The sequence below is a fragment of the Galeopterus variegatus genome, unplaced genomic scaffold (assembly GCF_000696425.1).
Source record: "Galeopterus variegatus unplaced genomic scaffold, G_variegatus-3.0.2 Scaffold1113, whole genome shotgun sequence".
Classification (NCBI taxonomy): Eukaryota; Metazoa; Chordata; class Mammalia; order Dermoptera; family Cynocephalidae; genus Galeopterus; species Galeopterus variegatus.
The window spans coordinates 272,356-295,353 of record NW_007727224.1 but is presented as its reverse complement, the minus strand read 5'-3'; the positions used below and the strand labels follow the sequence as shown (position 1 = coordinate 295,353).

The 22,998-nt window shown below is 43.7% G+C and overlaps 3 protein-coding genes across 6 annotated transcripts in view; 2 read left to right on the top strand and 1 right to left on the bottom strand.

The window, feature by feature from the left end:
- Positions 1-1,662, top strand: part of GPBP1L1 (GC-rich promoter binding protein 1-like 1) — a 60,357-nt gene extending 58,695 nt beyond the window's left edge. For all 3 annotated transcript variants that reach the window (XM_008574888.1, XM_008574889.1, XM_008574887.1), the window contains one exon: positions 766-1,662. In XM_008574888.1, the coding sequence (XP_008573110.1) occupies positions 766-918 (153 nt within the window). In that variant the 3' untranslated portion in view covers positions 919-1,662. The remainder of the gene's footprint in view (positions 1-765) is intronic.
- Positions 1,663-3,479: 1,817 nt separating this feature from the next.
- Positions 3,480-7,414, top strand: CCDC17 (coiled-coil domain containing 17). Its single transcript, XM_008574893.1, has 12 exons — positions 3,480-3,678; positions 3,841-4,089; positions 4,184-4,346; positions 4,475-4,558; positions 4,643-4,761; positions 5,026-5,139; positions 5,395-5,513; positions 5,644-5,741; positions 5,889-6,092; positions 6,253-6,463; positions 6,536-6,646; positions 6,902-7,414. Exons 1-12 carry the CDS (start codon positions 3,480-3,482, stop codon positions 7,058-7,060), a joined length of 1,830 nt encoding a protein of 609 aa, XP_008573115.1. The 3' UTR covers positions 7,061-7,414.
- Positions 7,415-8,663: 1,249 nt separating this feature from the next.
- NASP (nuclear autoantigenic sperm protein (histone-binding)) overlaps positions 8,664-22,998 on the bottom strand; it is a 37,224-nt gene continuing 22,889 nt past the window's right edge. The window contains exons 3-15 of one of the 2 annotated variants that reach the window (XM_008574883.1): positions 22,174-22,284; positions 20,467-20,547; positions 19,270-19,379; positions 17,596-18,585; positions 13,219-13,298; positions 12,487-12,572; positions 12,301-12,374; positions 11,761-11,949; positions 11,479-11,645; positions 10,882-10,938; positions 10,714-10,791; positions 9,903-10,031; positions 8,664-9,513 (exon numbers count right to left, since the gene is read on the bottom strand). In XM_008574883.1, the coding sequence (XP_008573105.1) occupies positions 9,433-9,513; positions 9,903-10,031; positions 10,714-10,791; positions 10,882-10,938; positions 11,479-11,645; positions 11,761-11,949; positions 12,301-12,374; positions 12,487-12,572; positions 13,219-13,298; positions 17,596-18,585; positions 19,270-19,379; positions 20,467-20,547; positions 22,174-22,284 (2,233 nt within the window). In that variant the 3' untranslated portion in view covers positions 8,664-9,432. The remainder of the gene's footprint in view (positions 9,514-9,902; positions 10,032-10,713; positions 10,792-10,881; positions 10,939-11,478; positions 11,646-11,760; positions 11,950-12,300; positions 12,375-12,486; positions 12,573-13,218; positions 13,299-17,595; positions 18,586-19,269; positions 19,380-20,466; positions 20,548-22,173; positions 22,285-22,998) is intronic. The other variant, XM_008574884.1, reaches the window with a different exon arrangement.

Here is a 22,998-nt window from a genome sequence, read left to right as displayed (position 1 = left end):
GAAAAAAAAAAAAAAAAAAAAAAAAAAAAAAAAAAAGAAATAGGGAATCTCAAAACCCACCGCAGACATACTGAATCAGAATCCTTGGATGATTAATTTGCACAAAGTTTAAAAAAGCATTTCTGTAAGAGATCTTATCTCTTAGAAGGGCTCCCTGTACATTTGTAAAGCTACATGACTACACCAGTTGTTGGGTTGAGGCAAATCTTAACTAAAGCCAAAATGTTTCATTGTTTTAGTTATACTAAGTTTCCATTTATACTGTCAGAGCTAGGGCTCAGATCCTTCAAACCCATTGTACAGACTAGGTCACCAGACCCCTCACATGCAGGTTCACGCTAGGTAATTGGTACAGATCCTGGGAACCACTGGCAGATAACACGAGCTCAGTCTGCAGCAGCAGCAGCCTCCAGCAGCTGTAGTGGTCTCCCCATCGCCCCCCCACCCCCGGGGACATCCTGGGAGTGAGGGGCACTGTGGATCAGAGCCACTCATCCTTTATACTTAAGTCCATAACCCAGGACACCTGGGTGCTCATGCACAATTAAATTAGACAATAACCAGGGAACACCTGGGCACACATGCATATTTACATCAAATGCTCGGCAAGATTCTGAACATCTGAGGGGCCCGGACCATTTTCCTTCACTTTCCCAACAACATTCTACCTTGAATCGAATTGATGCCTGGCCTTTCCCAGTTCCCATAGGCCAGTGTAGTTGTTGATGCTCTTTCTTTTTTCTCTCTCTCCCGTGCTAACCACAGCTGAGAAGAAATGGCTTTGGAAAGAATGGCTTCTTGCAGAGCCGCAGTTCCAGCCTGTTCTCCCCCTGGAGGAGCACTTGTAAAGCAGAGTGTGAGGACTCAGACACGGAAACCAGTAGCAGTGAAACATCAGATGACGATGCCTGGAAGTAGGCATATAAATGCTCACAGTTAAATCTGACCCAGTAAACTCAGCTTGCATGTTTAGGGAATATACAAAAGAAATTCTTTTCCTTTTCTTGAATTGTTGAATACTTCATGCACAAGGGAAATAATCACATCCCAAAGAGAGAGCTATTGGCTTGTTTAGCATTTTGTTGTGTTGTTCTTTCCTGTTATCTGCTTAATAGAAAGAAGTTTGTGTGGTGGGAAAGATTTTTAAAATATATATACACACACACAGTATATATGGGGCGATGCACAGGTGGGAGCTGGCAGTGCAGAGAGGAGAAGACACTGGTCTGCAGCAACAGCTCCTACTACCAGCCCTTGGCACTCACCCCTGTGCTCAAGCAATCATTGTCAATGACAAAGTGACTATTGAAGTTATAATTGTATTAAATTAATGCTAATAATTTGGATATTTTATTTTATTTTTGGCTGCTCGGGTAACTTTAGGCCTTAACCAAGCATATGTGGTTTTGGGGTTTTTTTTTTCTTTTTCCTTTTTGGGTACAGCTGTAAAATATTTGGATATAGGATATGTTGTGTTATTCTTGCAGCCTTGATATTCAGGGTGGATTGTAAAATATAAATTTTTGTGAGATTTCAAAGATTAAGATTATTTTGATAACATTATTTACAGATTTAAAAGATGTGGTTATCACAGGTCTGTTGAGGGGGGAAACTACTGCATAAAATAACTAACTTGGAATAAATATTTTGCATCAGTTTGGATTGTGTTGTGTGAGAAGCATTTTTTTATTAGATTGAATGGATTATTTTTTAAGGGGAATATTTTTTAGAAGTCGGGGAGGGGGGGAAATCTGAATTTAGACACATTTCTCCTTTTAGCAGATACTTTTTTAAAAGCAGAAAAACCTGTGCAATAAATTATCAGTAGTAACGTCAAGAACCAAAGTTTCCTTCCTGAAACCATTTTTCAGTGCCCACGTATTTACCAGTGTACCTACTTTAAGGAAGATTCATGCCTCAGTTTTCCCACTGAATAAGAATTTGCAGGGAAAAAGACTTAAGTCAGTGCTGGTTAAGTGGCCTGTGGAGGCAATTTTTTTTTTTTTTAATTCAATAAATACTTCCCAAACACCTATTGTATGTCCCAGGCATTGTGTAAGGCTTTTGGGGATGCAAGGAGTGCCCAGCCCAGCAGGGGAAAGAATAAAGTTATGTTAGAAAAGATGAAATTTCAGGGTAAGATCTGATGGATAAGTAGAAGTTTAACAACAGACATCTCGCACTGGCATCCTTTGGCTTTCCCTACAGTAATTAGTCCCTAATGGATATAGAGGACTCTAATGGGAGACAAGCAGAGGAGTAATGGGCCTGATTGCATGTTAGAAGAGTAACTGGTAGTGTGGGTTCTGAACCAGAGGGAGCAGAGGCTAAAGACAGACTAGCAAGACATTTGCTAGATTCTAAAGGCCAGGAAGGCAGAGACCTTATCTGCCATAGCATATTATAGTACCTACTGCCCGTAATATAAGCAATCCATGTGCAAACTGGCAATGGCAGCTGGGATAGAGCAGTAAGAAATACTACTACACTGAATATAAGATGGCATCTATTTTAAGACATTTTGCGTACTAATAAGAGGAAACTTTCCAGTTAAATTACGATATTCCTTTGTGAATCCTGTCAGTGTTCTTAAAATGTGAAAAAAATGTGCATCTTAGAATCAATGAAATACCATAAAATGAACTAATAATATATTGCAAAAGTATTAAACTTGGAGTTGAGATTTGGGCTTTGCCATTTACTAGCTTTCTCAGAACATATTTCTAAAAATGTACTCCTTTTCTCAGTTGGAATTAATCTAGACTGAGATCACATACTTTGAAACACTGTAACTTGCCCTGTCATAACTTGGGGGAGGGCTGGCCCGTGGCTCATTTGGGAGAGTGTGGTGCTGATAACACCAAGGCCAGGGGTTCGGATCCCATATAGGGATGGCTGGTTAGCTCACTTGGGAGAGCATGGTGCTGACAACACCAAGGCAAGGGTTAAGATCCCCTTGCCAGTCATCTTTTAACAACAGCAACAACAAAAAGAATTCCCAAAAGGGCAGACTGCCTCCTCTTCAGGTGTTCCCTGGACTGGAGAATGGCACTATCATTTAATCCATTTAGGAATACAGCAATGAAAAAGACACTTGCCAATTAATGGCCAGTGATGGAGTCAATGAAGTAATACGGGCACAGCTAGTTAGGAGGCAACTGTTTGTTACCCTTTATTATAAGCAACGAAACCAGGGTGCATTACAGACTTGCCCAAACTCATGCAATGAGGTGGAACAAACGTTGTGACACTTTTTCAAGCCAGGGGCTCCTGCCAAAAGTGACCACAGCTTCCCCATCCATTCTCCTGACCTGCCCAGGCTTGTAGTTGCTGCCCAGGGAGCTAAGGCTCCTCCCCAAACAAACATAAAGATCTTGTAGACCCAAAAGACCTGGTCTTTCCTTTCCGCTCTGGCTTTCTCTTTTATCCTTCTCTGCCTTTCCCCTGCCCTCTGTCCCGTCTTCTGCAGGTCTCATCCCATGGCCTCCCGTTCTGGGGAAGCAGGGCTCTTGCACTGTGGGTCCTGTGACATGGTTTTCCGGTCCTGGGCCCTGCTGGCCACCCACACTCAGCGCTTCTGCATTGGCCGCCTAACCCAAGGGACGACACTAGGAGCACAGTCCTCAGTAGCCACTGAACCACGGAGTGCTGTGGTAAGGGCTGCCTCCGTGGCCACGGGTGAGTATTCAAGGGAGCCGAATCCTCAGGACTTCTCATCCTATACTCTGTCCCCAGGTAGTGCCACAAGAAGTCCAGGAGGCCAGCCAATCTACTCTAAAGAGTTTAACAGAGGAGGTACGGCCACCCGCCTTTCCCCATGGCTCAAAGTATAACCTGCAGATCATACGTGGAAAGAGTACCCCAACACGGAGGTGGCGGACCACTGTTACCTCCAGGTGCGGTGGCTGCGGCTATCCCTACAGGAAATGCGACCCTGGATAACACAAGGGTCCGCGGCGCCGCCTCAGCCCACCGCCTGCCAGGCTGCAGGGAGCCCCGGGGAGCGGCTGCGGGCGCTGCACCGGACTCGCTCAAGGCGCGTAGCGGAGACAGAAGCCCAGAGCCGGGCGCTGGAGCGATGCGGCGAGGGTGAAGGAGAAGCGGGGGAGGGACAGGGACACGCTCCCCTCCATTTGGCTTAAGGTGGTTTGGACCGTTCTGACTCGGTCCCTCTCTCCCGCAGAACTGCGCCGGCGCCTCCAAGCTGTGGCCCGGGCGCGGGACGGAATATCTCGCCTATTCGGGCTGGAGCGGGAGCTTCGAGAACTCCGGGCAGAGGCCGGGCGGACGCGAGGAAATCTAGAGGTGTTGGGGGCGCGTGTTCAAGAGCTGCACTCCCAGCCGGGGTGAGACCCGAACCAAGCCGGGACTGGGGGCGCGCGGCTGGGGCGGGGCGTGACGGGAGGGCGGGGCGGCTGGAGGCCAAGGTTAACGTCCTTGACGCGGTCTCGCCGCACGTCCCCGCCCACCCTAGGACCGGGTTGAACGCCTGGCTAGAGGCAGAACTCTATTGTCCGGTGCTCCAGGCCAACCCAGGGACTCTGGCTGCCGAGATCGGGTGAGGCCCGGGGCCCGGGACGGGCAAGGGGAGAAGCGTTCATCAGTCCTGGAAAGACCGCCTTCGTGTCCGCCCCCTCCGTAGGGCCCTACGGAAGGCCTACATTCGAGGTGGGGGCCGGGACCCCAGCGTTCTGGGCCAGATGTGGCAGATGCAAGTGGAGGCCTCAGCACTGGAGCTGCGGCGGTCGCGGACACGCAGGGGTGAACAGGAGGAGGGGCCAGCCAGGAGGGCCTCTCGGCGCCATGGTCTTAGTCGTGGGAGGAGAAAAGGGCCTGAGGGTGGGCGCCGTTGGCATGGTCAAACGCCTCAAGGTAGGAAACCCACATGGTCTTTGTGACCGCGGCTAGAACGTGAGCTGACAAAGTCTAGCCTTTTCCTAAGAGGCCTAACGCTGGAAAGCTGCTCGGAGCCGTACCCACCCGTCACCGGTGTCAAAGGTGACAGGTCAGATTTGTTCCTCGCAGGAAGGGGAGGTGCCACCTCGGGGGAGCTTCTAGTAGTGGAAGCTGAAAACCGGCGCCTGGAGGCAGAAATTCTGGCCTTGCAGATGCAGAGGGGCCCGGGCAGGGCGCCCTGGGGTCAGTGCGCACCCCTACCTCATCCCACCCAGTCCTCCCCAGGTTTCCAGCAGGCCCGTCAGGGGAAGGGGGTGCATGGGGAATGAAGCTTTGTGCCTCGTCTGTTCATGTCCACCCTCATCTCAACGTGTGTGTCCCTTTATCCCCGTGACTCTGTGGATCCATTTGTGGGCTCGGCTCTCGGGGAAGGGGATCTCAACCTAGTTACCTGCTTCATCCCGCTCAGGGGCGCCCTAACTCGTCCTCTGCTCCTAGGGCCAGCGGAGCCCCAACTCCTGGCCAGTCCCAGCCCACGCCTGAGGGGGAGGAGAGATCCTCCACTCCTCCTGCCGCCGATGGCGCCCCCGCAGCCGCCAGCTCCAGGCTCCACCGATGTCCAGTTCTTGGGTGGCTTGGGAAAGCCTGTGAGGACCCAGGGGGTGGGGCAGGCAGCTCTGCTCTGTGTAGTTGGGGGAGCATGGGAGCTAGGAGGCTTTCTGGAAGAGTCAGCTCTTTTCCTTGCAGCCGCAGCTTCCTGGAACCATGACCAGAGACCTGGGCCTGGACCCACAGTTCCTCCTGCCCACATCTGATACACTGGGCCCTGCACCATATGACCCCGGGTGAGACCTGCACCCTCCTTTGAGATCCTCTGTGACTTGACCACCTCTGCTTAAGGGGACCCACTACGGCCAACTAGGGTTGGGGAACTGGCTGAGGAGAGGGAGGGTGAGAAGAGTTGTTTGTGTGCTTGGATTTTTGTGCCCCAGGGCTGGCCTGGTCATTTTCTATGACTTCCTGTGGGGCCTCGAGGTTTCTTGGATTTGGGTGCAGCTAATGACTGGTTTGGCCAGAGATGGACAGGATACAGGACCGACCACAGCATTGCCCCCAGCCCTTTGCTTACCCCCACCTCCAGCTCCTGGGCTCACAGGCAACTGTGCCATCCTCGCCAGCAGGCAACCTGTGCCCAGGTCAGTAGGTAGGGATCATGACCTTGGTACTCTGCCACAACTGAAGCTTGTCCCTCATTCTGCTGTTTTCTCATCTGTGTATGGGGACCTTTGGCTCTGAGGGCTGAGTCCAAGGAAGGGACTGCAGCTCTGGCTTCCAACACCTCTGGTTGTTCTACAGACTGCCACCGTCACCATCAGTATCCTTGGTCTGTGAGCTACAGGCCTGGCAGGGGCTGGCAGGGGCTAGAGCACCACAGCCAAAGGCTTGGGCCTCACTGGTGCTATTTGACCAAGATCAGCGGGTGCTAAGTGGCCGTTGGCGCCTCCCACTTCGGGCTCTTCCTCGGGACTCCAGCCTTAGCCTCCGGCAGCTGAATGGGATTCCCCAGGTGAGTGTGGAGGGTGGGAACTGGGTCTCCTCCTCTAAGGTGTAGGTGCAGTACAATTTCACCTCTCCCCAGGCAGGTCAGGCTGAGCTCTTTTTGCGGCTGGTGAATGCGAGAGACACAGGTGTCCAGACACGGGCGGAGATCAATCCAGCAAGTGCCCACGAGTACCAGTACCCACCCATGGTGAGGGCCCAACTGGAGCTAGGGACACCACAGGTATGAATGGCATGGTTAACAGCCAGCCTTTATTGACTGCTATGTGCCAGTCACTACCTCATTTGATCCTCACATCATCTCTATTACTATGTAACAGACAGAGAAATCAAAGCAAGACCAGGTTAATTTGGTGCACAGTAAGTAGTTAAGGTAGTCTCACTCCAGAAACTGTGCTCTTAATCTCTAGTCTTGTTGAAGACCTGTCTTCTCCCCATTTCACAGGTGTCCAGCTCATCTTCACTGGAAGCCAATTCCCTCACTCCCACAGCTGGCTTTGCTGATCCTCTACCTCCTGCAGAAGAGCCCCTTGGCAGAGTTAAAGATAGACACAAGGGTTTGGGCCCTCACCACAGCTTTGACCCACCCCCACCAGGTTTCTGAGCCCAGGCAAATGTGAATATGAGCATTTTCACATGCACGGGACTAGGGATTAGACTAAGGCCTACTCCAAGACCTGCAGATTTACTATTTTCTGACATAGGGCCTAGAAGAAAATAGGTTATGGGTGCAAAATATGAGCTCCAACCACAGCTTTGCCACCTCCTACAAATACTTGACCTTTCTGTACGTTTTCCTTTTGCAAAATAGATTAACATGAGGATTAAATGAGTATGTTGGGCATTTACCATATTGCCTGGCACATAGGAAGCTATCAGAAAGGTGACGGGGGTGAGGGGTATTCTTTAATTCCACCTGAAGGAACTCTATCTAAAGTAATTCCCACCTGGTTCTTGCCAAAGCGAGTTTTTTTTTTTTTTTTTTTTTTTTTTTTTTCATGACCGGTAAGGGGATCAAAACCCTTGGGAAAATTTAAAATCACACATGTGGCTTGCATTGTATTTCTATAATACAGAACTGGTCTAAAGCATATTTAAAAATATAGTATATTATTTTCTTTTTTTTTTTTTTTTGTCTTTTTTCCGTGTCCAGCAACGGATCGCAACCCTCAGTGTCGCCCCCGTACCGGACCGGGGACCGGCAACGGGATCGCAATCCTTGGCGTCGCTCCCGCGCCTCGCTCAGCCAGTGAGCAGGAACCGGTCTGTATGTGGGATCCGAACCCTCGGGCGGGAGCGCCGCCGCGCTTCCCAAGCGGCGCACTATCCAGTGCGCCACCGGGCCGGCCCACCAAAGCCAGTTTTATTGCCAAACTTTTCCATTCAAATCCCAGCTTCCTCAGCACTGCTGCCAGGAAGTCTTCCTGGCTCACAAGGTCCCCATAAACAGAGTTCCTGATCCTTGCACTATTCCAGGGTAGGGCCTCAGCCCAATGAGGTTCCTCCCAAGTCGGGTCGCATATGAGATCTAGCTAAAATTAGATAACTAGGCCTAGTCCTAGATCCCAATGTCAACCTAAGAAGGTCAAGGGCCTGGGAGCCAAGTATGTCATGACTGTCCTGACCAAAAAAGAAGAAAGAAGCCTCAGGACATGGAACATACAAGGGCACCTTCAGGAAGGAAGTTCGAAGCCAGAGATTCTGCAGCCATTGAGTTACCGTGACCAGCCCAGAAAAACTCCAACCATTTTGTATTATTTTGAGAAAAAAAATAAACTCTGAAAAATGGGGTTCACTTGGGGGTCAGCATAGCTCCCTCCCTTCAACACTGGATGTTAAAAACAGGTTCTAACCTACTGTCTGTCCAGTACAGGAGAGTAGCCTTATGAGTACTAGAATTATTAAGTTAAATTCCCTTAGGTAATGTAGGACAGGCACTGTTTGGAATTCAGATGCAAATAGTGCCTGGCCCATAACAGGTTCTTAAACTAAGGGTCAGGTCAGAAACAGCTCAGTCAGGGTCTTACACAAGCCCTACACCTTGGGTGTGAGTCCAATGAGATGGCATTAATACCAGTGCCCTGATCACCAGCCTCCTTGGACTAGATGGGCTAGTTTTTGCCTTTCAACCCCACATCCCACACTGAAACACTCCAAGGCAGCATAGGATCCCACTGTAAGATCTTTAAACACAATTCCAGACCAGCAGCTGTTTAGCGTCTTTATTTGAGAACTCAAAACTGCAGACAAGGTAACAATTCCGAGTGTTGATGTAGGCCTTTCTATACAGAAAATAACGAATGTAATTCAACTAGCCAGCCTCCCCACAGACTCTTCCAACCACATCCAAAGTGGCCATCACCATTCCCTCAGCCACTTTCAAACCAGAGAGCTCAATTCTCTGATTTAACATACCAACTACTTTCCTCAGGGCTCACTTTCCCAAGTTTTCTTCCAAGTTCTTTTTCCTGACAGGATTATGGCTCCAACTGGAGACAAGATGGATAGAAGACAGGTACCACCCAAGGCCTGGTTTACAGCCAAAGTTCATCATCCATTTTCGGTACCAAAGAGCAATATCTTCACCAAGTCTTGTTTTTGGAGTCTCCATCCAGGATAGCACCACACTGAAGGTTTGCAAGACAGCTGGTTTCAGTCAAGTATTTGAAAATAGAAAAAAATATAGCACCATTGGATGTAATCACGTCCATGTTAGACAGGAATTGGGATTAGAATCTCCAACATGGATCAGTACAGAGGCAAAAAAAAAAAAAAAAAAAAAAAACTTTGGCCACCATTTTAAACCTGGAGTGCTCCAAGGCACAGCTTCAGCCAGTATTTAAGAAAAAAACCATCAAAGCCTCAACCTTTGCTTACAATCTTTATTGAAGTTATACAAAAAGAATCCCCCAAAAGTGAAAAAATACATTATATACAAAAACGCTTTCCCTTGGGAGGAAGGCTCTGCTCCCTCTCTTAACATGCAGTGCTTTCAACTGTAGCTCCAGCCTCCACTGTTCCCTCCAATGCTGCTCGGCTTTCACCCTGATTCTCAGCCTGGAAGACAAACAGTGACCCTAGTTTGAGCCATTACATCTTATATAACCAAGCAGGCCTCAGTCAGGAAGTAAACATGGATCCCCCAAACTCTGCTTTGCTCCCTATACTAGCAGGGCAGTAACCACAAAGAACAAATCCATTTCTCGAATTCTGTGTGATAATTGGGCTGACAGAGCCAATAATCATACATTCATTAGAGGGGACGTGTGGTATATAGGTTCTGCTTGTCAGACATCCTAAACTCCATAACCAAACTGCTTCCTGCACAATCATTGTGAGGGTTGCACTCAAGCAATCCAAACAAGCTCAAAGTGGGAAGCATGCACTTTGGGAAGACTGAGAACAAGGGGATGAGGCAAGAGACCAAGCCCTGCTTAACTGCCCACCTCCTCCTCCATGTTTTCCGAAACTTCATTTCCACTGGGAGCAGCATCCCCACTGCCTCCATTCATCTCTGGCTCTTGTTTGGCTTTCTTTGCATCATCTTTCCGGGGGCTTTCTTCCTCTGGTTTCCTCTAAAGATATAATTGTGAAGGCTTCACAAATGTGCTTAATGTTTGTAAAAAGACAAGTGCAAAACATTTTCTTAACCCCCATGATCCTGAACAGCAGGATTCACAGCTCTTAGGGCCTCTCCCCCTAGCCACAGGGGGCACATGCCAACCTGTACTCTACAGGATAAACTGTCTATCCCAATATATCAACAATTCAGCCTCCCTACTGCTGGAAGCACACTGGGGTAGGGTGGGGGTGAGGAGTAGATGTGAACTGTAACCAAAGCATATTTGAATTCTTATATTTGAGTTAGGAAACAAAGCATGTTAACTCTCTCCCCCAACAGAAAAGAACTATTAGAACTACAGGCAGAAGGCAGACTCACAGGAATTTAAGTATCAGCAGGCCTGCTGCTGAATGACTGCTATCAAAGAAAACTTCCTAAAATCGACTCATCTGACCAATCCTTCTCAGCAGCTTTCCTAATAGTCCTCGAGCTAAGAATAGACCAGAGTTTGCTGAAGAGGTCTTCAATTAATATCTTCACTCACAAATCCTCATCACCTTTGCAAAATTTTATTGCTTCAACTATTAGGAGGTATAGCAAAAGTATTCCTCATGTATCTTTTGCAACCAAAAGGGGAAAAAAAAAAAAGACTGGGAAAAGGTAGAAAAGAAACAACCATGCAGTTGTAGGTTTACCTTCTTTCTGACAAGGTGAGAAATATCAGTCACACAATTTGATGAGGAAGCACCATCTGTTGGCTTTCTACTGCCAATCTGGCAAAAAAGAAGTCTTTGTTAGCAATGTACAAGCTATACCAGGCCAACATCGACAACATAAAATGAAAAATACACCTCAATACCCACCATGGAGACTGAAGAGCCTCCTCCACTAGGAGTGAAACCTGAAGTAGAGCTCTCCACCTGTGTGAGAGATGACAAACCCAAATGGGTTCCAGGATAGAACCAAGGTCACCCACAGTCTTAAAACAGGTACCTATCATCTAAGTACCTACTTAAGATCTGAAGAGCTAGTGGCCTCCATAAAAAGCAGTAGCAAGATCGTCCACTCCACCCCACCCACTTGCGTCCACTCACTCTCCACCTAGGGCATGGGCAGAGTGTAGATATTAAACTAACCCTCCATATCCTAACTGCAGGGTAAAAAGCTCCCTGACATCCTGGTAGCCAAAAGCAGAGCCAGGCAGTTTGGGATTAAAAGCCCTCCATGCCTCACTAATCTATACAGAGGAGTTCTCAGAGATGGAAATAACTTGTAATAAAACCTCGACAGTCTGGCTCCAGAGCATATTCTGTTACCCACTATACCATTTAATAGGAATAATTAGATGAGTTCTCACGTTCCCTTCGATCACCAACTCATGATGAAAACTTCCTAGCAAATGGAACATTAACAGTACTAAACATACTATTATCAAAACTTTAAAGGGAAATGGAACCAACCAGAGTAGCTTTCAAAGCCAATTCAGCTACGTTCCCACTACGCTGGGACTCCTTTGCATCTTCTATTTTCTCTCTAATTTCAGGTAGCAGTTCCTTCAGCTCCTCAATTTCTTTCTCATATTCAGTAGGTGATCCTTCAGCCTCCTTCATCCGCTCATTTAGTACAGCTACAAAGAACAGGTAAAGTGATCAGTACAGTGATCAGTACAAGAGGATACTTTTTTTTACCTTATCAATTACTGGATTCATCACATAATCATGAAGCAGCTGGTGCTCACTCACCCATTCTCTTCTCAATGACTTCAATAGATTTGCTGAACTGTGCCACTGCCTCATCATACTGAGAGTTGTACCCATAGGCCAAGCCCAGCTGGTAGTGGGTCTCTGCAAGGAGACGGTCGTGGGCTTCCAGGTACTGCTCTTGCAGGTTTAGGCAAGCCTGGAACTCCTCCACAGCTTGGATATAGTTCTCTAATGTAGAGAAAAAGAAGAGCAAATAAATGGACAACATTTAATATAAAGTACTTCTAGAATTCAGACCCATTCTGTAAGAATGCTCCCCTATTTTACATTTTATTTTTGTTTGTATTATCTCCAAGACCCTTGACTATAAAGAAGGTAAAATGTTCTTAAGAAAACCTACTCTACTTTAAAATATCATTTAGAAGATTGTTCTAGGGAAAATAGGGAACCCAAGCTACTGTCTTTTTAAAGCCAACCACCCAACTTCATCAGTCAGGCTGAATTCTACGAAATTTACTGAGGAAGAATGAAGGGGGGGGGGGATTAGAAGAGGAGAGAGTAAAATGGAAAATATATTACCAGACTCAACACTAACTTCTCCAAGTTTAAGATGTGCCTGTGCAGCATAAAGCTGAGCTTCCTTTGTTTCTTGCCTAAAAGAAGGAAAGTTATTCAGAAACTTTAATAATACTTGTCTAACTCTAAACTGCTTTCTATTCAACCACCAGGCTCCCAACCTGAGCCTAAAAGCACCAAAAGTTTTACCTTTTAAAAATGATCTTTGCTAAATCCAGCATATCCCAGGCAAGCTCTAGGTTCCCAATCTCTTCCTCTTCATTTTCTTGAAGAGACTAAAGTATATCCAAATCATTGGTATTAGGCAGAAGTACAAGACAGGCTTTTTTTTTTGTTAAAACAAAAGATGACCAGTAAGGGGATCTTAACCCTTTGACTTGGGGCTGACTGCACCACGCTCTCCCAAGTGAGCAAACCAGCCATCTCCATATAGGGATCCGAACCCAGGGCCTTGGTGTTGTCAGCACCACACTCTCCCAAGTGAGGCAACCGGCCATCCCTATACAGGGATCCGAACCCGTGGCCTTGATGTTATCAGAACCACATTTTCCCAAGTGAGCCATGGGCTGGCCCCTAAGGCATCTTTTTAGAGTACAAATTTAAATATATTAATTTAGTATGGCTAAAAACAAAACAAAAAAACCCGATAGACATGTGATTCAGAATTCAGACTTTCTCCCTAAAACCTACAGAATGGGTCCCTAAAAGTTTCTATCCTAAGCCATCACCTTATGTCAGTGGTATGTAACAGTGATATGGTGGGTCCCCTGGGATTAAATAGAACTGTCCATTCTGGGCCCAAATAAACAGTCTCTAGTCCCTAACCAAGAAACAGCTATCTATAATAAGCACACCTACACTAGTAAGCTAAAGTCCTACAGTAAGAAAGCAGACAACAGTACTGAACAAATAACAATTTACCTTGTTATCAAGAATTGAATCGTTTGGCGTTTCTTCGGCCTTGTCATTTTCTTTATCCTCCTCTTCTGAGCCTTCGGTTTCTACAAGCAAAAATCCCTCAGTATTGAGAATATAATTAAGGATTATCTTCAGACTAGGCAAGGATTCCAACAAACATCTGTCAACCTATATTCTAAGATAGGACAGGCCAGATGCTAATCTGAGTCAGTTAACATCTTAACTGAATATAAAGTCAGTGGTTACAGTCTAAGTCAAGTCTAATCTAGATTAAGAATGTGTAATCTTGTAGTCTATGGATCAGAACTTCAGCAATTAAAAAGCTGTGTTTCTCTCATAAAAGTTAACCTGGATCATTCAGAATAAGATCAGCTACTGCTACTTATTCACTGGCTAGAACCTCCCATCCACTCAGCCAGAAGTAGTGGAAGCACCAGCCAGTGTTTCTGCTGTCTTTAAGCCACTCATTAGATAATACTAATAGGCTAGGAAAGTACCAAAGTTGTTATTCCAATCTATTCAGAGTAAGAATGCTCAAGAGACTAGCTTTCTCACAACAGAGCTGTGGAGAAAAAAGCATAGTCCTTACCAGCTCTCACCAATGAGCATGCCACAGACTCCAGCCAGCATGTACAGAATTTGAGTGAGAAGTATCACAATCAGTTATTTTACTCTTGTACCTTGTCGATGATTCCTTTTACATTTGCAGCCATATCAACACCATATTGACATACATTCGTTATGTCAACCAACCACCTAAAGGACAGCCGGCTAATAAGTAACCCTACACTCTCAGTGATAAGAAACTTAAAATTCAGAATGCCAAGTGATAGGCTTTTTGTTGATACAAACAATTCATGAATTGGGTATAATGTGCCTACCTCTGCCATCCTCCATTTAGCATTTTTAACACCAGCAAAAGAGCTCAAATACTGTCTCCTAACAACCTATCACAGGAATGTAAATATAGCAATTAGGCCTTAGAGCAATGAATTCAGGTTAAAGGAGTTTTATCTGTTAAATGCTACTGTTTCAGGATAGAGAGAGGCACAGAAAATTCCTATATATCACAAATTACTGGAACAAACTACAGAAGTCCTCTAAGAACCAGTTACAAGCTAGTTAACACCTATAGCAAACCCTGTTTTTTTTAAAAAGATGACCGGTAAGGGGATCTTAACCCTTGACTTGGTGTTGTCAGCTTCACACTCTCCCAAGTGAGCCACGGGCCAGCCCACAAAACTTGTTTTATCAAGTAACTTGCTTTTTCTCCTTTGACTATGTAATTCAGTGCTTCTGAAATGTAGCTACCAACACACACCATTATCTTTTCATGTCCAAATTTCCAAGTGGGGGTGGGCTTAGTTTTCAGAGTTTAGACTAGATGGGTGGTTTTATTGACTCTGCCCATCTCCAGCAGAATATGCAAAACAGCTGAAGTAGATCTACATGTTTCTCACAATAGATTAAAAAAAAAAACACTATCTTCCCAATTTGTAGGAAAAGTTAAATTGATATTATTACTTTATTCTTACTTATCTGGTATCTGTTCCTACTCATACCAAAATACTAGATGATGATTTCTAATTTGGCACAAAATATCTTAATTACTTGGAGTTTTACATCAAATTTTCAAATTAAAATTCTTATAATGGTCTGAGAAGAATATTGGCTGCTCTTGAGGACCCTGCACTACTTTCATGGAATGCTGGAGAGGTTAATGAGAGAGCCATTACTTTAAAACATTTCTTGGCCTGGTAACCTGTAGCCAGGTACTAATGGGAACAATCTGATGTCCTTAGTAAAAAAATTTGTTAAAGTATTTCCCAAGTTTCTTTGGAAAATGGATTTCTTTTTTATTTTGGATGGGTGGCTGGTATAGGAATCTGAACCTTGACCTTGACCTTGGTGTTATAGCACCAAACTCTAACCAACTGAGCTAACTAGCCAGCCTGGAATATTTTTTGTGGTTTGACTATTTCATCCTTCAGAGAAAGGAAAACGCTGACTTATACATTTCTCTGATCTTGCAGCAACCTCAAAACACTATGGGCACAGAATGGTGCAAACCGGAACCAGAAGAACGAATCTTAAAGAAAACGTGCGGTTCTTGGTTATTCTAGCACTCCCACAGGGAACTCAGGTACCCACCACAGGACTGACCAGTAGAGTCCACCTGAGCATACAAGCTTTATGTCTACAATTTAAAAATGTTGTTACACTTACTAATCACATCTAACATGACAATTAGAAAAGAATAGACCAATTATCTTTATCAGGGATATGGAGAGCCCAAGCGGTGGCAAAGTCAAGACGTGGTAGGAAATGGGGTTTTAATTTTTAAGTCAAGAGAAAACTACTTGCAAAGGCATTTCTGCACACTGGTGTTACCACATAAAGAGGAATAAAGCACAGAAAGTTCGTGGCTGGGCCCTAGAGCCAGACTGTCTAGGTAGCCAACCCTCTCTTTATTGGCTGTGTGACTAAGGGAAATTACCTAACTTCTTTCTCCCACTTCTTCATTTGTAATAGGGAAAACTGTGCCATCTTTTTAAGTAGAACACGACCTGGGCACACAACACTAAATAATGCAACTTATGAAGAGCCTGGGGCTCTTGTAAGTAATTTTTAAAGTAAGTTACAAGGAAATTTCTGGTAAGAGGTAGGTAAAGGGAAGGGATGAAAGCTGCCTTGCTCAATGTAAGGTAGCTTGGGAAGAACAATATATTCAAGGCAGACCTAGGTTTGGATTAAGTACTGTGACTTACTGTTTGACCCTAAACAAGTCACGTAACCTATAAGCCTCAATTTCCTCATTAACTGAAGTAATACTATCTACCAAACAGTATTGTTTTGGAACCAGAAGTAATTTATGTAAGAGAGTTCTAACAATGTTACTTATCCAACTGAATAGTTTTTATTATTATTATTTTTTTGTCCTTTTTGAGACCAGCCGCACCAAGCTCAGCCAGTGAGTGCTGTGAGCGCACCGGTCATCCCTATATAGGATCTGAACCCACGGCGGGAGCGCTACTGCGCTCCCAGTGCCGCACTCTCCCGAGTGCACCACGGGCTCGGCCCCCCAAATGAATAGTTTTTAAATAGACAAACTGCACGGAAATATGACATTTCCACTGTAGCTTATCATTCCAAGGGCTTTTTACTGTCCTTGCTCACATTAAGATCAAGACACGGGAGTTTTAAAAAATATGAGGAATTCAGTTCTGTGCTTTTTCCACAAAGAACTCCTAAATGTCAATAAGAATCCCAGTGGTGCTACCATTTAGCCAATTCACTTCTGGTTATTATTGCTTATGCTGGCTGGAGTACAGGTTCCTGCACATAGGTAGAGAGAAGAAAGTTTACCAGTATGAGCTCCAAGTACTGAAGACAGATCTTCAAAAATCTAAAACTTAAGAGAACTCTTGAAGTAGTCTGGCAATTACACAAAGTGGTAACAATTAATTGGAATATACCTGTGGTTATTAATGCCAATGTTAGATGAACCTTATATACAGTAGAATCCTCAAATAACAGCACAACTCAAGTCAGACATGCCAATTACGGAATTATTAATTAGAGGCTTATACATCTTGAAATTGAATCACAATTAGACCAATAACTGCACAAAACATCCATACTTTATAACATTTTAAGTAACAAGAAATTCAGTTTAGCAGCCAAAGCAAGCATGAAATGAGGGAGGGAAGCAGCAAGAGGGCTAAATGGTTACATTTTTTGTCTTTGGTGGGGGAGGAGAGGGGAACTGTCTTAACTAATGTGAATAAGCCTCTAAACACTTTCTCAAGACTAATGGTAGAGGAGTACCAGAATTCTTTAACTCTGGTGATAAACATTCAAGGTTAACTACATTCATTTAAATGGCATGCCTGCTTAAGTGTACCAATTCAGTGGATTCTACTGCTCTGTTCCTGCTTCCTAAAGCAGAGAAACCATGTGAACAGTAAACAAAAAAATCCAGAGGCATGCAAGTGAACATCCATTCAGCATTCTCTGCCAGCCTAGCCCACTATTTCCCTACCTACCCCACCCCTCATCCATCTTTTCCATCCTTTTATTGGCTAGTATGGTGCAACAAGTTACTGATAGCTAGCCAAATCTCAGAAATCACAGAAGACCTATTTTGCAGTTAGTAAAAGCATTAGTTTATAAGCCAGCTAAAGAAGACTTGCTGCTTTTTATTTAGCTTGCTCAACTTATCACAACCTTCTTAAGCTACCCCCATTTTCATGTAGCCCTTTCCTAATCCAAAGGCAGACGGAAAATCCTGAATGGAAGGCGGACTTTTACCCATGATTAATTAGTGAGTCAAATCCAGAATGTACTCCACCCACTGCAGCTCTTGCATATCCCGGTTACCTTCACCCTCTTTCATCTGTTCTTCTCTCTCTTGTGTCTCTTCATTAGCAGCTATCTTAACTTTGTCTTCAGGTGATTTTTCAGTAGCACCCTGGGCTACCTTGGTCTCAACCCCATCTCCAGCTGCCTCAGACTCTTCTACGGACAGCTTAGTCTCCTTCTGGCTAGGAACCAGCTCTGCCCTGACCTTCTCCTCTAGTTCTGAGCCATCTTTTGTTTCTGTCAGTCTTTCTGCAGAACTCTGTGGTTCAATAGGAGTATGACCTCCTGCAGCTGACAGTCCATTGACTGTAGCATCCTTAGGGAGAACTGTGGCCTCCTGCCCAGGCTTCTCAGAGACTTGTGATCCAGCCTCTGCAGCTGAGGCCTCTGCAGCCTCTGTTGTCACCTCTGGTGACTCTTCAGCAGGAGGTACTTCTTGCCCTACCAGTTGCTCAAGAACAGGCTTTCCTGGATCATTTTCAGAGGTAGCTACCTGATCCTTAAGCTGATCCCCACCCACATCCACTGGTTGGACTGTCGGATCTACAAGCTCTGCTTTTACCTCAAGTGCAGTGTCCTGCTTTTCTAGAGTCACAACAGGCTGCTCTTTGGAAGCTTCTTCTGGCTTCTCCTCTATGCTCATAGTTACCTCTCCCTGCTTCTCCTGACCTCCTTCTTCTCTGCACTCATCTTGGATGTCAGTCCCAGAAACTGATTTTCCTTCCTCAGCATCTGGTGCTTCCTGCTCTGGTTTTCCAGAAGTGACCTCAGCTTCTTCTGCCTCTTCACAAGTTTCGGTTAACTGATCTGGAGTCGACTCAGCTTTTGCCTGTAGCTCCTCTGTAGGCTCACTTATCTCCATATCATCTCTTCCACCCTTCTCCATTTCACTCTCCTGTTCTTTATCAGTTTCAGGCTTTGCCAGAGACATGTCTTCTGTTTTTTTGGCTTCTTCTTTCTCTCCCATGGCGTCATAAACCTGTTCTCTCAACTCTTCCCTTGCTTCCTCTACATGGTTAAAGAACATGAAGCATAAACATGTCTTCGAGTTTAATGATAAAGGCATAAATGGAAACTAAAAATACATCCCCTTTAAACCCTCAAATGGCCTGGCTTAAGTTTTAGCAGATGGCCTAAAAACTATCTACCCCCTTGAGAAAAGCAAAGAGAGAGTTCCCAGCTAGCAGAGCAACATATTTCAAAAGAAACCCAAGCTCCTTAAACTAGATCTTATTTTGCTTCAGCATTTTGATTACCAGTTAGGTAAGAGAAGCCAAGCTTTTCACTGTCCTTTAAACATAGACCCTCGTCTGATATGAAAAACTCTAGCAGCCAAACTTAGCTGAGAAATTAATTCTTTTAGACACAAAAAACGTAAAAGGGCTCCAAGGTATTGTTATTAAAATAACTGAGCTGCACAGACTGCCTTAAAAATTTTCATCTGAAAATATTTAAGATTGTGGTAATATTTAAAACACCAATTTAAATAACCAGACTTATTTGAGAAATTAAGTTATCCTGCTGTCAGTTTCAGTATTCAGCTACCCTCACTGCAGTCTACAACAGATGCAGGAATCCCCCCAAGCATCTTAGAAAAGACCATCCAGGGCAGGGAGAGCCCTATTTCCATCACTTGTATGTAAGAAATATACAACGTCGCATCTTTTGAGTGTCATATGCAACTCCACATACCATCTATGTTATCATTATTTTCTACCAGAGATTCATCTTCTGTTTTTTCTCCTTCTTCCTCTTCCACATGCACACCTTCCAAGGCATTTCCCAACACACCATTCTCCATCCTAGGAGAACAAGAGGAGAAAGCACCAAAGGTGTAACAGCTAAAACCAACAATTTTTTAAGACAGAAAATGTAGTTCTATATTATATAAAAGCAACAGAAGAGTAAGCAAGTACAGGAAAAATAAAACTATACATACTTGTGGAACAAAAGCAATACTCAAAACCTCTAATATAAATTAAGGTTAGAGCATGGTGTCGTAACACCAAGGTCAAGGGTTCAGATCCCTGTACCAGCCAGCCGTCAAAAAAAAAAAAAAAAAAAAAAAAAAAAAAAGTTAAGGCTGTAAGAGCACTGAAGGAAATAAAAGCATACCCCTCTCATCCAACCACCTGAAAAGCACTGATGATTCTTATCAAAAGAACAAGACCTTCCAAACAGAGGAGTCCCCCCCCCCCAAAAAAGGGGGATAAGGCCTGTATGCATTCCTTTTACAATAGGGCCAAAACATTTCCCAAACTTCACATCCACCCCCATTTCTCTAGATAGCCAATAACACTCTGGCAAGATTATCATGACAAATCAGAATGTTCTGTATGACTACAAGATTAGAAACTTACCAGAAGAGATTAAATAGACGACAGTTCATTTGCTAGTTTGTATACCCTCAATATATTTTATTCTGGTTAATAAATTCTGGTGGAAAATACTCAAGAACTTTCCAATAGTAAGACCACTTATGAGTCTTATTTAGTACACATTTTCACATGCTAGTTCTTTCAATTTATCTTCCATTAAGTCCTCGTTAAGAATAACTACTTCGAGCTCCCTGAGAGTGCTTTTAAAGGTTCTCTCTATATATTGGGCTTTGATCAATTACTGACTGTTCACTAATGGAAAGATCTTTGCTTCTAATGACTCCAAAAGTCAAAACTTAAATTCTATTCTTTGCATCAAATGCCATTCATAACTTCCATCAATATTTCATGCTCCTTCAACACTTTCTAAGTAAACAAATCTTACTTAGCTCATATGTGAAATCTCAAAGCTGGTAAACAATCTTAGCAAACAAGGAAACTTAAGTTTTTGAACAGACTATCTAGGTAATATAAAACATTCTACTTGTAAACTGAGGCTTGAAAGACATACCTTGCCAACTCCAGAAGTGACTTCCCATAGAAAAAGAAGGCTTCTCCACACTCATTAGCTGTTTCTCCATACTTCTTACCTCTACAAAGACAATAAACATCTAAAATCTACATTAACATCTAGTCTAAAATATTTATTCCTAGTTCTTTAGTTGTAAATTGACATTTCTTCAGTAACAATCCTTCTAGGAAAGCAGTACTCCCTTCTTGCTTTCTAAGTCAAAGTCAAAGGGACTTACACAGAAACAATGCATGAAGTTAAAATCGCATAAGTTACATGCTTTTCATCTATACATCATATATCTAAGTGACATCAATTTGTTAGTTAGTATATATAATCTAAGAGCTAAATTGCATTAATAAGTATTCCTCCAGCTACAAGATGGATGTTGATATAGTCCAGAATAGTTAGAGGACCTTAGGCTGGAACCTACAGGATGAGTAAGGTCCATGGAAAGGCATCATGATATAAAGAATATGATCTCGGGGCCGGCCCGGTGGCGCACTGCTACAGTGCGCCGCTTGGGAGCACGGTGGCGCTCCCGCCGAGGGTTCGGATCCCACGTACAGACCGGCCGCTCACTGGCTGAGCGAGGTGCGGGGCAACACCGAGGGTTGCAATCCCGTTGCCGGTCCTGGTCCGGTACGGGCGCAACACTGAGGGTTGCGATCCGTTGCCGGTCACGAAAAAAGACAAAAAAAAAAAAAAAAAAAAAAAAAGAATATGATCTCTTCAGTATACCTTAGACAAATTACTTAATCTCACAGTGCCTTAGTTTTCTTATCTGTAAAATGGGAATGTTAATAACTGCTCAGAAAGCTACTGCAAGAACTAAATGAGTTACTGTATGTAAAAGTATTTAAAACAATGTTTAGAAATACAGATAGCACAGGGGCTAGCCGATAGCTCAGTTGGTTAGAGCACAGCCTTATAACACCAAAGTCAAGGGTTAGGAACCCCATAATGGCCAGCCACACACAAAAAATACAGATAGCACTGTATGTAAGTTTTAGCTATTAGTATCCAGATATGGAACAGAAAGTGTTCATTTGTGCTTAATCTTAAAAACACAGATAACACTTCACATTCTAAGACAACCATTCATTTTTATATAAAAATACCTAAACACTAACCATTAGATAAAATTTGGACTCCACCCTTAGCACACCATTAAATAGTAGAGTATTTGAATAACCTGTACGGGTCAGCTGCCCCACCCCCACCCCAAGGCACTAAAGCTAACCTGTTCCTCCAAGATATAGGTATGTATGGTCACCCGGTGTTATCTGCTAACCCCCAAGCAGTTGTAACAGCAGCTAACAAAGGTGCTGAAAATTATGAAAAATGTTCCAATAATTGCATTAGTGGGAGGGTGCCAATCATCATGAATAGCTTGGGACTAAGGGTTTCCCCAGAAAATTTCAGAGTTAAAATTGATAAAATCCCAGACAAACCAGGACAAGCTGGTCCCCCTAATTAGTAGTGACTGGAATACAAATTACCTTACATAGGAAAACCAAAGACTGAAACTGTTCAGTGATATTTAGGTTTTATAGTTACAGTTACAGGAATAAATTCCTACATGAAAAATAAGCAAACATTTTTAAACTCTTGTTTTTCATTCTTTTTCCCCATAAAATGACTTTTTATGACTCAAGGCTTATAAGAAACATAATATTACATCATAGCAAAACACACAGTACTTACAAAAGACTAGCTGCTTCCTGGAATGCATTGACAGCTGCCGGAATATCCCCCATCACCAGATGTTTCTGTCCTAAGCCCAATAGTTTCTTAGCTTCACTATCCACATCCAGACTGCAAGAAAAAGATTTTTTCTACTGTTAAATACTGTTTAAGTTAACTTTTGAACACCTGCTACATTTAAACTATAATAGTTTCTTGTTTTTTGGGGTTTTTTTTTTGTTTGTTTGTTTGTTTAACTTTTGGACTACTTTGGCAAGACCTAGCTAACTCTCACGTATTTACCATTGCAAAACAAAAGAAATCTCAAAGGCAGAAGCTTGACCAGAAAATTTCCTCTTAAAGGTTTATCTACTCACAAAGCCTATATTGTATATTATAAATATTTGCTAATTAAGTGACAAATAAAAAGGGAATCATAAAGGAACTATAAATCCATACAACAAAGTTATACAAATTTAAAATCTAACACTTAGATAAACAAGGCAAGAGGCAGTTATTTCAAGATCAAGACAACATGGTATTGGCATCAAGAAAGGCAAATAGATCAAATGGAACAGAAGAGAGTACAGAAATAGATCCACACATATGGCCAATTGAAATTTTGACAAAGTTGCCAAGGCAATTCAATGGGGAATGGATAATCTTTTTCACAAATGGTGCTGGAACAATTGGATGTCCACATGTAGAAAAGTGAACCTCAATCCTTTCTTACACCTTATACAAAAATTAACTTGAAATGGATCACGGGCTTTCTAAATGTAAGATTTAAAGCTGTAAAACTTCTAGAAGAAAATCTTAGAGACTCTGGGTTTGGCGAAGACTCCT